The sequence below is a fragment of the Rhinolophus sinicus genome, chromosome 8, assembly GCF_057876585.1.
Source record: "Rhinolophus sinicus isolate RSI-liver-muscle chromosome 8, RSI-T2T, whole genome shotgun sequence".
Classification (NCBI taxonomy): Eukaryota; Metazoa; Chordata; class Mammalia; order Chiroptera; family Rhinolophidae; genus Rhinolophus; species Rhinolophus sinicus.
Window position 1 is genome coordinate 33,910,209 of NC_142508.1, and position 16,663 is coordinate 33,926,871.

Below are 16,663 nucleotides of genomic sequence, written 5' to 3' on the forward strand. Positions count from 1 at the left end.
CCTCAAAGACCGGGAACGCGCACTGAGGTGTCCCCCAGCCCACCCGTCACCGCCGCCTCGCCAGCCCCGGTCCCGTGAGGCCAGCTTTCCCCGTCCCCAGTGCAGGCGCGGGAACCCACGTAGGGGCCAGAAAGTCGCATCCTCCTCTCCGGGGCCACGCCCCACGCCCGGCCCGAGGAGCGGCCACGCAGGCAGGGTGTGCCCCCTTGGGTGAGCCAAGGGCACCAGGGCGCCTGTACCAGGGGCCAGAGGCCAGGGACAACCGGGCCTCCTGGAGCCACGACTTGGCCTGGAGCCAAGGAAACACTCGGGGGTTACACACACCACAGAGCAGCTCCATAAAGTAAAATACAACAAAATGTTTAATGAGCAAATTCGTCTTAGCAAATATGAAACTGCCACAGAGAGTAGGAGAGGGCCAGGGGGCTGGGCACAGGTCCGTGGAGACTAAAGAGGAGAGAACCAACTACGTAAGAAACAAGGGAGAGGACCAGAGGCCAAGAGGTTGGGGAGCTGTGGACCTGGAAAAGGAGAGGGCAGGGCACCGGGCTGGACAACAAAATTCAAAAGTTTGGCCATAAAATATAAACACGCTATGTTTCTACGGTGGGGAAGGGGAGAAGGGAGTATAAGGGAGGGGCTGTCTTGGGGAGGGGCTATGGGGATCCTCCTCCGCCCTGCTGTGCACCCCTCCCATCCTGACCCCTTCCCTCTGTGTCTGTGGGTGCATGTCTGTGTGGGCCTGTGTGCACTTCCCCAGTCCCCTCCCTGCCCCGCCCCAACCCCCCACCCCCCACCCTTAATTGCTGCCATTCCAGTTGCTGCCGGCTGTCATTCGGCTGTCACTCCTCTGCCCATCATCTTCAGAGGGGGCAAAGGGGGGGGTGGGAGGGGGAGCATCCCCCAGCCAGCCCGCCCCGCCCTCCCCTGCCGCCTCTACCAGAAGTCCCTGCGGTGGTATGAGTCGGGGTCGCAGTATTTCGTCACGACCACTCTGTTGGCGAACTTGCGGCCAGTGAGGCCCTGCATGGCCTTCTGGCAGTCGAACACGGAGGTGAACTCCACGAAAATCTGCAGGGCGAGAGGCAGGTGTGAGGGCCGGCGGCTGCCCACCCCGGAGGAGCCACTCCCTCACCAGCCAGCAGCAGCCACCCCAGCCCAGAACTCCTGGAGTTCAAGGGAAGGAAGAGAAGTTTGAGCACATTTACCCAAACATCCCCCGAACCCCAGGATCAAAGATCAGGAGAGCAGAGCCGCACACACAAAGGCGTAGAGAAAGAGCAGAGGCGAGAGCCATCATGGATGGGCAAGCTCCTTGTGTTGTCTCCTACACCAAGTGGGCCCCAAGCCACCGCAAGGGCCATGTTCTCCCCAGACAACAGATGAAGTAAGGAAAGCTCAAAAATTAGGACTCAAACCCAGGCTGACGCAAAAGGGAAAAAAAAAAAAAAAAAATTGAACCTTGATCTAATCAAGAGTGTATCTTGCTTGAACCACCAGTTCAGTTAAGTGAAGGGAGGGGCAGACCTGAGCCTAATTCAGAACATAGGGAATTCTATAAAACAAACACTATTATTTCAACAGATGGCTTGCAAAAAAACGGGGGGGGGGGGGGGGCGGTGATACAGAACAGATAAATTATAAGAAAGTCTGAAATCAAATTACATGGTTCCTTGTTTGGATCTTTAAAGCAACTCACAAATGACATTTTTAAAACAGTAAGGGAAATCTGAACATGGACTGGGTAGTACCGAGGATAATTTTGTTAATACTGCTATATGTGCTGTGATACATACGACTTAAATAATATACTATAATATTACCCTATCACTATGACTTTCTCTCTACCTTTTATGTTTGAAAACAATGAAGATAAAATTTAAAAACAAAACAGGCTGATCCCAGAGACCAGGCAGAATCCTTCCCATTGGTTCTTCCCACAAGTATCTACTCAGCCCCCACATGGGCCAGGTTCCAGGCTCCATTCTAGTGCTGATGACAGCACTGAAAGAAACTGACACGACAAGGACAGCTACTGCACCAGTGAGGGCAGGAGAGCAGGCGAGAGGACATGATGCCCCGTGACACTCTTTCCACTGTTTCCTGGCAAGTTCATCCAGCAACAGTCGACTGGAATCAGTGTCAGTGCCACCCAGGTTCCTACTGGACCCCACGCTGGGACTACAGCTCTGTCCAGCTCACTGCTTCCTATGTATCTCTACTGGGGTGTCGCAGGACCTCAAATCAGCCAGCCCCAACACTGTCTGCCCTTCCCCCAAAACTGTTCACCCCCTTGCTTCTCACCTGCAGTCAATCCCACCGAGTCACCAGAGCCAGAAAGCTGAGCATGGCACTTGACTCCTTCCTCGCCTCCCGCACCCCCAAATCCATGACCAGGGTCTAAGGCTAACAGTCCTCGCTCAGATTCACGCTGCGCCCCAGTTCCCGCCCTCGTCACCCACTAATCTCCGCCCCACTCCTCACTGTCCCCAAACACTGAGTGCCACTTGCCCAAAACCCCGTAACTGGGCATCACTCGAGCCTGCTCAATGCCACTTCTTGCTCTTGACAAGTGCACACACGCACCTTTCCACAGCCGGGCACCTCAACACCATCCACAGGCCGGGGGATCTCGATGGACTTGACCAGCCCATACTTGCTGCACTCATCACGCACGTCCTCCACGATCTCCTCATACTCCTCGTCATCCAGCAACTCCTCGGGCAGCACCATGTTCATGAGGCACAGGACCTCAGTTGGGTGGCCACCCATCTGTACCTGGGAGCTCATCAGGCCCGGCACTTGTAGGGTCACGGGCGTCTGGTTTATGGTGCTCTGTGGAGCAAGCAGGCAGAGGCGTCACAGGGCTGTCCTCCCTCAGATGCCATCCCAAGAAGACCATGCCCTGCCCTAGAGGCGCAGGAAAGCCCAGGGCAGAGCCGAGCAGAACCCGAGCCACCCCGCCCCCCCCCAGCCCCCAGAGCCAATGGAAGGTGACGTGCCGGGGGGCTCACCAGCGTGGCATTCTTGGCTCCCACACTTGCCCTCTGGACCAGCAGTTTCTTGTCCCCCAGCTGCATCCCATTCAGCCCTGCGATGGCCTGCGTTTGGAGGACGATGAAGGGTGGGGGACGCAGGGAAGAGGTGCGAGTCAGGGACCAGAAGCCCAACACCTCCCCCCAAGCCCCAATACCCCAGAGCCGGGCATTGGTGGGGGAAGAGGGGAAGCCAAAGGGCTGAAAGCTTGGTACGTCCCAGGCGGGCCCCACCGCCAACTGGCCTCCTCCCACCCATCCCAAGGAGGGGTGACCTCAGCCACACAGCAGAGTGGGGACAAAGGCAGATGTGGCCGCACCTGGAGCCTGGGGCTCACCTGATCTGTGACGTTGATGTCCACGTACTCACAGAAGGCGTAGCCCTTGGAGAGCCCGGTGGCGCTGTCCTTGACCAGGTTGAAGGCCTTCAGAGGCCCAAATGATGTCAGCAGCTCTTTCACCTGTGGGGGTGGAAGCCACGACATCAGGGCTTGTTTGAGCAAAGGTGCGGGTGGGGTGGGGAGTAGGGAAAGGCCTACCTGGTCATCATTCAGGTAGTTGGGTAAGCCCCCAATGAACAGCTTGTGGGCAGAGTCTGGGACCACGGTGGACACAACTCCTGGGGGAAGAAGACAGGAAAGAACTTCGATGCCCAGCAAAAGGCCGTCACCGGAGCCCTGGAGGAGTCTGCAGCGAGAAGCCTGCCTTCCTCCCGACCCGGTGACGGCTGACAGAGCAAACCCCGTATCTCCCAAACCTGCCCAGCCTGAGGTTCCTGGGAACACAGTACGACAGACACGAGTGTGGTGCAACAGCAACAGGCCCATCCTGTGCGGCCACAGACTGGAGCTCACACCCAAACCTGCCGCCTGTGACTGTGTGGCCTCGCCCTACTGGTGAGGGCTCTTGAGGACACACAACCCCTTCTTCAACCTTCAGGCCTCAACTCAAGAGCCCTTCCCTGGTCACCCCTGACTGATCAGGTCTCCTGGCAGGTAAGGCTCTCAGGCTTGCCCTCCCTGCACTTAACACAGCCACACAGGCTACAGTCGCTCTCTGGCCTCAGGCACACGTGACTTCAGCAGGCTCTGCTATGTCCCTGAGGGCTGAGACATGCCCAGCGTCCAGCAGGGGCTAACACAGCAAGGTCCCATCAGCTGAGTGGGTTTAGAAACCACAGACCACCATGTGTCCGCACCCCCAGTCCTGCTCTCTCTCTGCACTGAACTCTGCACTCAGATGTGTGCCTGCCAGGAATCTCAGCCCCATGGTCCACAGGCTTCTTGGCAAACCTGCCCATTCCCTTTCTGGAGCCCCAAGCGCCAGCCCCACCTCCTCCTGCCCTTGGGGAGGAGGTGAGACAGGGTTGGAGAAGGAGCCTCAGGCCTGGAGCTGCCGTACCCTGGAGGGTGCTCCCTCTCCTACCACCACCCACACTCGTATCGCCCTGCAGGCCTCTCAGAACACAAGACCAGCCTGCCCAAGTTGGAGGGGCACAAGAATCCTGGGAGCAGGGGCCTCAGACCAGGCAGTCCCTGGGACTGGGCAGCCAAGTCAAACTCAATCTGTTATCTCAATGCCCTCCAAGACCTACCCACGGTGCCACAGGGATAACCTGACACAGGAAGGCAGTGCTAGCCTGAGGTCACAAAGGCAGGAAGAAGGGGCCTCCAGTGCCCACACACTCAATTCCACAGAGAACTAGGGCTTGGATAGGGAGCCATCACCTGCCCGACAGCAGATGAGGACATGGGCAGAGGTCAGGTCACCGGGTAGGTGAGTGGAAGAGCTGGGTGAACACCAGCTGTCGGGCCCAGGCTGGTGTTCGCAGTGCCATGCCATTTCAGGGAAGGGACAGGGCTGGGGGCCCCAGTCAGGCCCTCTAGGTCCAGGTCTGGGGCGCAGCACTAAGCGAGGCTCCCTGCACCTCACGTGAGAGAACGTGGCACCTACCAGAGGGCGCATGGATGAGAACAATTTATACAACGTGTGTACGTCACCCCGGGCCAAAGGGCGGGCTCAGGGGACAGGCATGGGGAGCAGGCAGTGCTATAGTCAGTGCAAGCTCTTCGTGGACACTCACTCAGTCCTGAAGCAGGGACAATGACCTTGCAAGGTCCCATAGCTAGGAAAGGGCGGCGCCAACTAGGAACCCAGGTTGGTCTCAGTGCCCAAACTCAAGCCCAACAACCTCTGACACAATTTCTGACATAATGGACAAGCCCCTAAACATGCCGGCTGTGGGCTCCTCCCTGCTTCACACATCTGTTGTCTTCCGCCTCCCCTCTGAAGGCCACCCTGGACCCCCAACCACCAAGCAATCTTTCTGTGCCCACAGTGTCACTCGACAGGGTCACGACCGCCTCATGCACTACTGTGCCCCCAGCACTCACCACCAGGCCCAACGTGACAAAACCTTGCCGAGGGAGCAGAGGGTGAAGCCCACAAGCAGGCACCACCTGAGGCAGAAACAACTCTCCCTGAACTGAGAGGTGAGCCTGGCACTGGGTGGCGCTCAGGGCCGAGCTGACTCACCAGCTCAGATTCTTATGCCTTCTCACCCCACCCCACCCCCGACAGCTGCGGCTCCCCTGCCTAGCTCCACCTCCTCTTCAAGACCGACTGCACACAGGACCCACACCAGCACTGGGCAATGGGAGCACATTCAAGGTTCCACCACCCCCATGATGTGTGTTCAGTTTCAGGTCTGTACCCTTCTGCCAAAATGAGGAAGCTGCCTTCCAGGTTCCTGAATTCTTTTCCAACCAAGAACACCTGCTGAATTTTACCAAATGCGTTTCCCCTTCAGTCATAACACTGATTTATTTTTATGGAAAAGGGACAACCAAAATATGAGCCTCATTACAGACAAAGGAGAAGCAGAGGATGCTAAGCTAAAAGCAGAATCACACTTCCTGCCAGCGCCCAGGACGGAAGAGACCCGCAGCGTGGACACCCAGACCTCCCCCAAAGAGAGGAGGCCAGTGAATGACCTTTCTGGTGCTCACACTAATGGCTACCTCTAAAAAATGGCCGGCAACTAAGGGAAGATGATCTAAAGCGACTGTCCCCGTATCTGCGACGTCTGTGTCTGCACATGGCAAAGGAAGACGCATAGGAGGCAGTGCAGGAAATGCTGCCACCGAGGCTCCACTGGCCAAAGCCTTGGGCACGTGGGTAGTTGGCCAAGCCTCCCTCTCCTCCTGAGGTGGGACCCCACGTCTACCACAGTAAGGGCCAGGTGGGAGATGCTTTCACTGTGTGGACCATGGGGTCTGTCACCACTCAGCTTGGCCACTGCAGCACAGAGCAGCCGAAACAATGCACACAGCGGTATGCTTGTGCCAGTCTATCTTTATAGTTAAAAACACAGGCAGGGCCACACTGGCCCCTGGTTGTCACTCACCGACCCTCATACTATAAGACTCACAAAGACCAAGAGGTAAAGCACAGAGCACACCTCCGACAGTGACACACAGTAGCATCGTCCAGGAACGGGGGCGGGGAGATGGGGGCTCCTCACATAGTTAGAAAGACGACACGTTGGATTTACTGGTAAGAGGCATGAAGGGACGCTCTGTAGCTTGACCTGGGAGCCAGGTCCACTGATGTGTGCACAGGGCAAAAACACATCAGGCTGTACATTCAGGGAATGGCAGTAAGCGTTACACCTCAGTTGTTTAAAAAATGTACAGAGGCACTGAATTTACCCAAACTGCTATGATAGCACAGGAGACAAGCCGGGCACCCAGGCCCGGGTCCCAAAGTGCTGCCTTCTCTGGGATTCCATGTCCCCATCACATTGCACAGTGAAGAGCTGACTCAGTTTCTAAAAGGAATCCTTCATTGTGAAGCCTCAGTCGGCAGAACCCCATGTTCTCTCACACCCACACCCAAAGTACACCAGTGCTCACGCCCCCTTTCCACAACTCCAGGGCCTGAGACCAGGGCCCAGCTCAGCCACAGGAGCACAGGCTCTGGCTCTCCAAGCCCCCAGTGCACCCTGCACCCTCACAGAGCCACACCGAGGCTCGAGCCTAAGACACTCCATCTATCGACCAGCCTGCTGCCGCTTTCTGGACAACCTGAAAACACTTTGAAAGGTTACTTCGTGATATGTAAATGCTGTATGAGACTCAAATGTCAGTCCTTAATGTTCAGTGGGGGATGGGACACAGCCATGCCAGCTAGGTGTCGTCTGCAGCTGCTTTCACACTATAATCACGGAAGAGTTTCCACAGGGGCCATGTGGCCTACAAAGCCCGAAACATCTGCTACCTGAAACGTGCAGACCCCAGGTCTGCCTCGACCTACCAGCCGGAATGACTGTAACACGCTGTGGGGCAGGGCCCAGTGCACAGGAGTCCACAGAAACAAAGGCAAGAAAGGAGGGCCTCGCAGGTGTCAGTCTCCACGCTGGGAGCTTCACTTGCAACTGAGAACCAGCTCCAACTGGCCACCTCCTATTTCTCACAAGACACTGAGTGGTTCTTCAAGAACAACACAAGCGTTAAGTCATGTCAGTCATGCACTGAAGCACACACAGAAGAGAACTCTGACCTTCAGTGACATCCGGGACCAAAGAGCTACGACTTGATGGGACTGGATCACCCAGCCAGTCAGAGGAAAGGGTCCACTGTCCAGAAGCCCAATGCTGAAGCCCTCCAAACAACCCCTGCCCATACCACCGAGCCCTTCAATCCTGCCCCAAACCCTTGGCTGGGGACAGATTTGAGCCTTGCCTTCCTGTCTCAATAAAGCCTTTGCTTTTCTCAGAAGCCCCTGTCGTGGCACTGTCTCCTCTGCATGCCGGGTGGCAAGCCCTTGCTGGGCAGCACAGACTGCTAACCCGCACACACACAAACTCACAATAACCCCCGAGGCCCTCACTTCCCCCAACGCCTGCGCTCTGTTCCCGGCTCTGCCACTCACAAGCTGTGTGTCCTCAAGCAGATCACAGCTCACCCTCTCCAGCCCGGGGCACCACCTCTGCTAAGCGGGGAGGTTTGGGGGATAGGATAAGGAGACATGTCTATCCCGTAGCAGCCACGCTGCTGCTGAGCAGCTCTAGCTGGGTTGAAGAGAGTGGGACAAGACCCCACTCACCAGGCACATAGACGGAGGGATTCTCTGACATGCCAGGAAGGGGCTGGTAGTCGTGGGGCCTGCGGATCTTCAGCGACTGGCCCTGGAAGATGATGCCATCGAAGGCCATGGCCTGGGTGGTCTCATCCACTGAGCGGAACTGAAGGAAAGAGAACGGGGTGGTAAGGGGCAACGGTGCTTTCGCCAGTCCAGCCCCGCCCCCAGGGGCCTGGGCCGACAAAGGACAGACCACCAAAAGGCAGCCCACACCCAACAGCGCAGCACCCACTCACCTCCAAGAAGGCAAAATTCTTGTCCTGGTTGATCTGCACGGCCAAGACGGGGTTGCCGGGCGCCTGGGTCAGCCCCCCCAGGCGCATCTGGGCATTGAAGAAGTCCATCATGGCCTCCTGCAGAGGGCAAAGGAGACAGGGAGGGGCGGGGAGGGAGGTGGAGAGAGGAGGGAAGGGTGAGAGAGGGAGACACGGAGGGTTTGGGGGTAAGGGGAGAGGGCGGGGAGGGCAGAGGTGGGAGAAGGAACAGTGGAATACGGGTGGGGGCGTAGAGATCAATCATAGGAATAAAAGGAGAGAAATGAGAGAATAGGGTAGCAGCAGAGACCAGGGGGTGGGACAAGTGTGGGGAGAGCCCCAGGGGCCAATGAGGGGAAGGGGGGTTTGAGAAAAGATGGGGGGGCACCACCACAGGGAGAGAAGAAATACACGAAACAGAGAAAACAAGGAGACAGGACACGTAAGGAAAGGAAACATCCAGTGGCGACAAAGAGGAAAATGGTAGGAAAGTAGAAAAGCAGCAGGCAGGACACAGGGACCCAGAGTCAGAGAGAAAGAGACAAAGAGGACAGGGATGGAAGGGGAGGGGAGCGCAGGGGCAAGGGAGGAGGGTGGAGGGAGGGGAGGAGAGAAGAGTGATGTGGAGGGATCTGGCCCTGGAGTCCGGGGGCTGGTTCATCAAATGTAGCAAAGTGCAGGTTGAGAAAGTCAGAATGGACCTTACTTGCCTTCGCCGACGGTAGCAAACTTTTTGTTGCTACGAGGGATCTCAGCCCCACAATATTTCACTTTAAAGAGAAATGGAAACAACTCTTTGATCTCGGGCTTCTCAGGGGTGCCACGGGAAGGGGTGGGGAGAGGGGAGGGAGAGGAGCGTGGGGAAGGTGGGGAGGTCAGGGCCATCAAAAATAAAAGAGCAGCGACCATGGGAGGACTGTGGGAAAGGACGGGGACAGGGCAGAGAACAGAGGCGTGTCAGAAACTGAGGGCGTGCGTCTGTGTGTGTGTGTCCAAGTCTCCCTGTCTGTCTCTCTCCACACGATTCGGATTCGTAGGTTAAGTTATGTGTGTGCATGATCCCTGGGCTGCGGGAGGAGGCTGGGGGAGAGGAGATGGGAGAGGAGAGAGGAGGGAGGGAGGGCCACCCCCAGCCCGGCCCCTGGCTGGCTCAACTCCATCGTCCGTCTGGGAGGGGGCCGGGGGGTCTTGCAGGAGCAGAGTCTGACCCGTGCAGGTTGGGGAGGGATGGAGGGAAGGGGAGGAGCAGGGGGAGGGGGGAGGGGGGAGGGGAGGGCAGGGGAGGGCGGGGAGGGCAGTACCTCAGTGATGCCAAAGGGGATGTTGCCCACGTAGAGGCGCCGGGCCTGCCTGGTCATCTGGCTCCCGACCACAGGCACTGGCGTGGGGGTCACAGCCAGACCGTCCGGGGTCATGGTGGGGAGGAGGGCAGTGGCTGGAATCTGACCCGCAGCTTCAGAAGGGGCAAAAAGCATTAGCTGGCATCAGGGTAACCCTGGACCGGAGCTCCAGGACTACCCCCCACCCCCAAAGCCTCCAGTCCTCGGCCACAGGAAAAGGGCAGCCCCTAATGGACCTATTGCCTCTGATAAGCCAGGTCTCCTGGCAGCAGCCCCATGGGGAGCCCTCGTTGCGCACTCCACCATGGGGGCTTCAAAAGGACAGAGGCCAAAGATCCAGGGTGCAAACCTCAGCCCCCAAAATGGGGGTCTGCACACACACCTGGGGGGAGCCTACCTTGCATGGCCTTGTACTGCATGGGGGTGATGTGCTCAAAGCCGGGCGGTGGCACGTCCCAGTATTTGCGGACCTTCTTCTTCTTCTCATGGCGAGGGGAGCGACTGGGGGAGGGCGGGGGGGAGAGCGGGCAGGGCCACCTCAGTCTGGCCTTCGGCAGGCCTGCCAGCCCCCCAGGCTCCCCTGGCTCCCCAGCAGTAACTCCGCTGTCTCCAGAGGGAGAGGGTCTGGGTCAGGGTGCACCCAGGCCTGGGAGAGGGGCTGGTTTCAAGGCAGGTGCTTGGGCCAGGGCTGGACGGGGACGGGCAGGTGTGCAGGGGCAGGAGGCAAAGGGGTGGCATCAGGGTGGAGGGGCAGGAAGAGAAGCTCACATCAATCCACCGTGCTCCTCTTTAGCGCCTCTGGTCAAAGGTTTGCTGGGGGTGGGAGGGAAAGGTATGGGGAGGGGTGACTGGGGACCCTCGTCTTCCCCACAAGCCACACACACCCCCCAAGGGTACTGAGCCCCAGGGCCGGGGGCAGGGCCGAGGTGAACAAGCGGCAAGCAGGCCCCCTCGGCCCTGCCATTCCCCAAAGCCCCCACCCCAGAAAAGAGGAAGTGATGGCAGGTGTCAGGGCCAGACAAACAGATCCCTTTCTAGTTGGACAAACTGAGATGGGAGCAGGCAGGACTTACACCTACCCCGCCCTTCCTCACCTAAGGGGGCAGAGAGAACAGAAAGGAGTGCCTAGAGAGGGAAGAGGCATTAGAGAGCAGAAAACCAGCATCCCAACCCAGAAGGTGGCCAGGGACAGAAGTCCTGCCCTGCTCTGAGATGGCCCCCTTCCCAGGAGGCAGAGCACAGTCCCTGAAACAGTCCCACAGAGAAGCACAGAAAGGGGGTGGGAAAAGGAACCAGACCCTCCTCTGGATCGGGTGGGGGAAGTTCCTTAGGAAGGAGAGGACAGAACGCCCTATCTGCAGACTCACCTCCCAGATAAAGAATTACCTCCCAGATAAAGAATCTGCCACCCCCACAACCCACCAGAACTGCAGGAAACCCCAAAGACAAAGCTCTGAATTCCAGACCGAGAAGCGGCATATCCCACCCCCAGAGACAGGAGCAAAAGGATGCAAAGGGCACACAGTCTGAGCAGGGACACCTTCATTGCCCTTCCCGAACGCAGTACCTTCTTCGCCGCCTGTCCCGGGAGGCGCTCCGCTGGTCTCGGTTCCGTCGGTCACGGCTCCGGCTGCGGCGCTTCCGATCCCGGCTTCGGGAGCGGCTGTGGCTGCGCTTCCGGTGCCGGTTCTCCTTGTCTCGCTCTGGGGGGGAGGGGGAGGAGGAGGCTGAGCTGGGGACACATGGCCCAGCCCACCCACACACTGCTGGCCATGCCCCAGCCCCAGGGAGGCCACCCCCAAGGGGACGGGATTCAACAGAGATGGGGAGTTAGCAGGCTGCTTGGGTCCACAAGCCAGTCCAGGGACCCTGGGGGACCAAGGGACGGGAGCTGGTTACCTGAGGGGAGAGGGCCTGGAAATGCCCCCGGGGTGTAAGATACCTGAGGACGCTCAGGAGGAGCTGGGGAGCCAGAGAAGACAGAGGAGGCTGGCTCCTGGTCCCCCTCGAGGGCTGAGGGGCCTGACCCCAGGGTCGTCCCTGAGAGGGGCAGGGCTAGAGGCTGGGGAACCAAGAGACCCAATGATGTTTTCCTGAAGGGACCCGCGGCCCCACAGGAAAGACCTCCTCAATCAACCAGGTGCACCCACAGTCCCACCATCAGGCCCAGGGTCGGGTGCCAGTCAGGAAGCAGGGAGACCCTCCCAACAAGAACACCCTCCCCAGGCCCCTCTCTCTGAGCCACGCAGACCTGAATCCCAGACCACCCCATCCTGCCTCAAAGCCAAGTACACAGTGCATGAGGGGATGGGCCAGGCACACAACTCTGCTCCAGCCTCCACTCGGCTCTCTCAACCCTTCACCCGTGCGGGTGCAGAACCTGGGATGGAGCACAGCCCTGCCAGGGAGCCAAAACCCTGTGCTCCCCACAGACCTCTCAGCCTGGGAAGCAGATGCGGGCTAACCCTTCAGCACAGGAAGCCCGAGCACTGCCTACTTCACTTCCTGGGTTCAAAGGCACCTGATTCCTCAACTACCCATCAGGCCCGTTACTGTACTCATGAATGTCACCACACTCCTGGGGACAGGAGACAGAGGACAGGAAACAGAACAGGCAATAAGGAGAGGGCCTCAGAGTGGACTTTAGTCTCATCCACACTGCTGTCTTATATTTTTCTGATATAATTTAACAGGAACTTTTTGTAAATGCACCTCAATTCCAGAATCCCTGAAACTCAGAAAAAACGTGCACCTAAGTATGGAAAAGACACAGCAGCAAAGAATGGCATGCTTCCTAAAACTGGAATCTATGCTAAATGTTTTAGTTGCACTTAATCTCTACTACTGCTTTGGGAATGCCCTGCTGGGGGCTCATGTAACAGACAGGGAAACTGTGGCACTGGACAGTCACATGACTGGCGCAAAGGCTAAAAAACAAGGAAGTAGTGAGCCTGAATGTGAGCTTTGTCACGTCAGCAAGTTCGGTAACGCAACCAGGCACACTCCTGAACTCAGGCAGAACATTCCGGGGTCTGGCTGGAACCACTAATGACAATGGGATAATCTCCTTGGAAGGCAAAAACATAAGTAAATCAAAGACTAGAAACGTGAGCGGATACTCAGAGAGCTGCAGGTAAGCACACAGGAGCTCTGGGGCCTCTGGCTCCATGTTTACAAGGTGGGCGAGCTACAAGCCCCAAGAGCCCTTCCTGCTGCTAAGGCTCTGAAACAGACAAGCAGGCAGAAAAGAACCAACACAGAGAAAGCAGGGATGCCTGCTGGGTGCTGGGATGCAGACCAGGAAATTAATTCCCTGGAGACACAACTGCACTAGGCAGGGGCTAAAAAGTAGGGAAGAGGCTGGCTCAGAGACAAAGACCCACAGGCGGGACAACACGTGGGCAGCACTTCCCCCTAAGGCAGGAGTGCGCCCCACCCCCCCACACACACACACACTGATCCTGGACAAATAGGAACAGAAAGGGAGCTTTAATTGTTCAAAATGCTGTTGCCACCTTTTGGGAACAGCGCTACCAACCCAGGGGACTTGTGAGGGGTGAGGGTATGACCTCCCAGTACCAGGAGGGCCAAGCACTCAGGCAGCAAGCACATCTGCAAGGGCCTCAAGGAAGGGCTCAACCACCTCCACCTGGTGGTCCAGCCATGCACCCAGCCAGAACTCAGGGTCCATTTCAGCTTTTCCACTTACCAACGATATAAAACCACGCAAGAACAACTAAACCTTTAAAACTCGGTTTTCTCTTCTTTAAACTAGGGTCCCATCTACCTCCCCCCCAGGTGTATGAGGATGAGGTTTGGAATGCACCTTCCCCAACTCTGACATCATCTCTGAGCGAGCTGATGACCTGCCTCTACTTTCTCTCTGTAAGTTTATCACACTATGGATCATTTCACAATATAAAACACCGCTTGTTGGGCACTTAATGTATGCCAAGCCACATGCCACACACTTCACGTTTTCCCATTTAATTTCAGGTCTGCCTCTGACCAGACCTGGGAAAATTTTCAAACTTTTTGAATCTGTTTCCTCCTCTGCAAAAATAAGAAAATCATTTCAGCCTCACTGGGCTGTTACAAGGATCTACTTAGAAAAACCATGCAAAGAGCTTAGCAAGGTGCCTAGCACGTGACAGGCACTCAGTTTAACTGCTATCATCCTTATTTCAAAAACTGTGAAAACAATGATGGCAATCCACAAACGAAAACAAACAGGCACAAACGTATTCAAGTAGCACAGCTAAGCATCAAAGTAGCTTTGAACTCAGGTAGGATCAACTTCCAAGCGTGTGCTGTTAAGCAGTACAATGAGTAAAAAGACAGACACGCGAAGGACACTCAAAACCCGGGACTTCTTCCCCAGGCACTGTCTCCTAATGCAGCTGCCCGTTACTCAACTCTAGGTGGGTTCCAAGGGAAAGTCCTGCACCTCTCATTCAGCCATTCAAACACGGGCATCTTAAGCCTCAAGTCCTTCCACCTTCCCTTGGCCTAAGTTTCTTCACTGTCAAACCAGAATAGGAGGATCAAGGAATTTTTAAACGTCTAATGACTCTCCCAGTTCCAATATTCTTGGAGTCCCTAAACTGACCGGCACCCGCGTGGTCCCGTGCTTTGACTGGGCATCACCTGAGAGTACTTGCCGCCCACCCTTTCCTATGGTACTCAATGGGCCCAGGTTCCCTTACTCTCAAGAGCCTCAGTTTCCCCATCTCTACGTTGAGATGATTTATGAGGCTAAGTCTAGATGCCCCGAGTTTGGGATGGAGAAGACATGGTGTTTGTCTCTAGCTGGGGATACTGGGAACAAACACTCCACATTGTGATCGTCGCCACTGCCAAAGCCCGCGTGTACGCAAAACGTACGTGCGGTAGAAACACTTCAAGAATGCACAGGGTGGAAAATAAAACAACACAGGGTCCCCCTTTCACGAGGAAATCCGCGTCACACGAGGTGACCCGAGGCCCCCCACGACCAGCAGCCAAGGCGGGACCCTAGCGGGCGAGTCCGCAGGACACTGCGCAAAGAGCAGCCGCCGGAGAAGGGCCGGCCCAAGTCGCGGCCTTGCCCGAGCCCACGTGAACGGTGGGGGGGAGGGGGGGCGCTCAAAACCGCCATTTTGGAACAAAGGGGGCGTGGAGACCCAGGCCACAGGCCCGGCCGGAAGCGGAAGTACCTAGGAAGCGGGAGGAAAGGGGGGGATTCGCGGGACCCGATTATATACACTCTCCTCCTCAGATTAGCAATAACAGCAGTCCGCAAGGGGACACACCTGCGCCGGGAACCACGTGGGGCGCGAAACGGTACGCGACGCGCATGCGTGTGGGCCCGCGCTCCCCACCCCCTCCCGCGCGCGGAGGCACGCCGGGCGGTCACGTGAGCGAGTGCGCGCCGCGGGACGGGTGGGGGGGTGCCGCGCGGCCCTGAGAGGACGGGGAAGCGACGAAGAAAATGGCGGGGGACACGGAGGGAAGCCAAGAGCCGCCCCGCCCGCCGCCCCACGCCCCCGGCGCCCTCACCTTGCTTATTCTCGTTGAGCTGCCGCTCGAACTCGTCGAAGTCCGACATGCTGAAGCGGCCGTGTAGGCCCTGTACAGCTCTCGCCTCGCCTTGCCGCCCGCCCGCTGCCGCTTCGGCTACTTCCGCCGCTCGCTTCGGCTACTTCCGGGCGCCCCCAACGCGCCGCCGCCTCCTCCTGCCTAATCAAGCCCAGGCCGCCCGCCCAGCCCCGGCTCCACCCCTCCCCCGCCGGCCCGCCCGCAAAGAACCCCTCCCCCAGAGCTTGTTTCCGAAGCGCGTCGGCTATTTCCGGACTGTAGAGGCAAGAGTCGGGTGCGGTGTCTTCGGCCGCTTCCGAAAACACCCGAAGCGAAGGTTTCGCGGGGTTCCCAGGTTGTAAACTCTTCGGAAATTACCTCTTCAACGTTCGGGTGTTTCCGTAGGTTCTCAGCTTCCTCTGCGCCCAGCCACCCTCGGCCCACCAAAGGTTCGGCTTTTTCCGACAATTCAAACCGTCCCAGTCTTTCACTGCTTCCGCAGGGGCTCCCCGCTCTTATCTGCCGGCCCTATCCGAGCAACCCGCTACTTCTGATAAGCCTAACCGTCCTAGTCTTCGGCGCTTCCCGAAGATTTCCAGCGCTCGCCCTCAGGCCCCGCCAGAGATTATGCTAGATTCCAAGTTTCGGCTCTTTCCGGAGATTCCGTTGGCTCACTCCCCCCACTGCAGAGCTTCGGCTCCTTCCGCCACCGCTTCGGAAAGGCCCCACTCACCGAGACAGCTTCGGCTTTTTCCGTCTGTTCTTCGGCTCCTTCCGGCTTGGGGAACAGAAAAGGGAGGGAGGACGAAGACGAGGTGGGTCAAGGGAAGGGATACGGGGAAGGGGCGGGGTCCCGGCTCCGGACTCCTGGCTCTCGGGGCGGGAAGAGTGAAGGAAAAGAAGGGCCGATCTCGTGGATGGCCTAAGAAGGTTGCGCGAGACAAAAGCAGCCAGCGAGGTGAACGGTGCGCGCGGCCGCTGCGGAGGTTGGTAGCGCGGCTTTGTGCGCCTGCGCAGGATGGAAAAGGAGGGGCGCGAGATGGGCTTCTGCGCCTGCGTAGACGTTGGTCTGAGGCGCGGTTTCTCACTCCACGAGGACGGGTTCCAGAGCCTCCAGCACGCGTGCGCGAGACTTTCCCTTCTTCCAGGGAAGGAGCTGAATTCCTGACCGTTAAGCTAGGCCGCCTGGTCCTGGTTGCTGTAGCAACCGCGTAGGTGCGGCCGCCGGCAAAGTCGAGGACGCTTCCAGGAGACTGAATCTCCCATTACCGCCTCCTAGCGGTCGGGAGGAAGCCTCCTCCCAGAGGAGATTCCCCCCACCCCCCCACGCCACGGT

General features: G+C 57.8%; 1 protein-coding gene across 7 annotated transcripts; it reads right to left on the bottom strand.

The window, feature by feature from the left end:
- Positions 1-344: 344 nt before the first annotated feature.
- Positions 345-16,653, bottom strand: U2AF2 (U2 small nuclear RNA auxiliary factor 2). 7 transcript variants are annotated; one of them, XM_074315408.2, is made up of 13 exons: positions 15,310-16,653; positions 11,714-11,833; positions 11,339-11,474; positions 10,540-10,584; positions 10,169-10,272; positions 9,733-9,884; positions 8,414-8,530; positions 8,142-8,280; positions 3,575-3,678; positions 3,356-3,496; positions 3,015-3,101; positions 2,587-2,835; positions 345-1,071 (listed from the first exon to the last, which is right to left on the bottom strand). In XM_074315408.2, the coding sequence occupies exons 5-13, from the start codon at positions 10,188-10,190 to the stop codon at positions 937-939; spliced, it is 1,146 nt and encodes a 381-aa protein (XP_074171509.1). In that variant the 5' UTR covers positions 10,191-10,272; positions 10,540-10,584; positions 11,339-11,474; positions 11,714-11,833; positions 15,310-16,653; the 3' UTR covers positions 345-936. The 7 variants fall into 7 exon arrangements, with proteins under 7 accessions (XP_074171509.1, XP_074171502.1, XP_074171505.1 ...); XM_074315401.2 differs by lacking the exon at positions 11,714-11,833 and having other exon boundaries at positions 15,310-16,651; XM_074315404.2 differs by lacking the exon at positions 11,714-11,833 and having other exon boundaries at positions 3,575-3,654; positions 15,310-16,649.
- Positions 16,654-16,663: the final 10 nt, after the last annotated feature.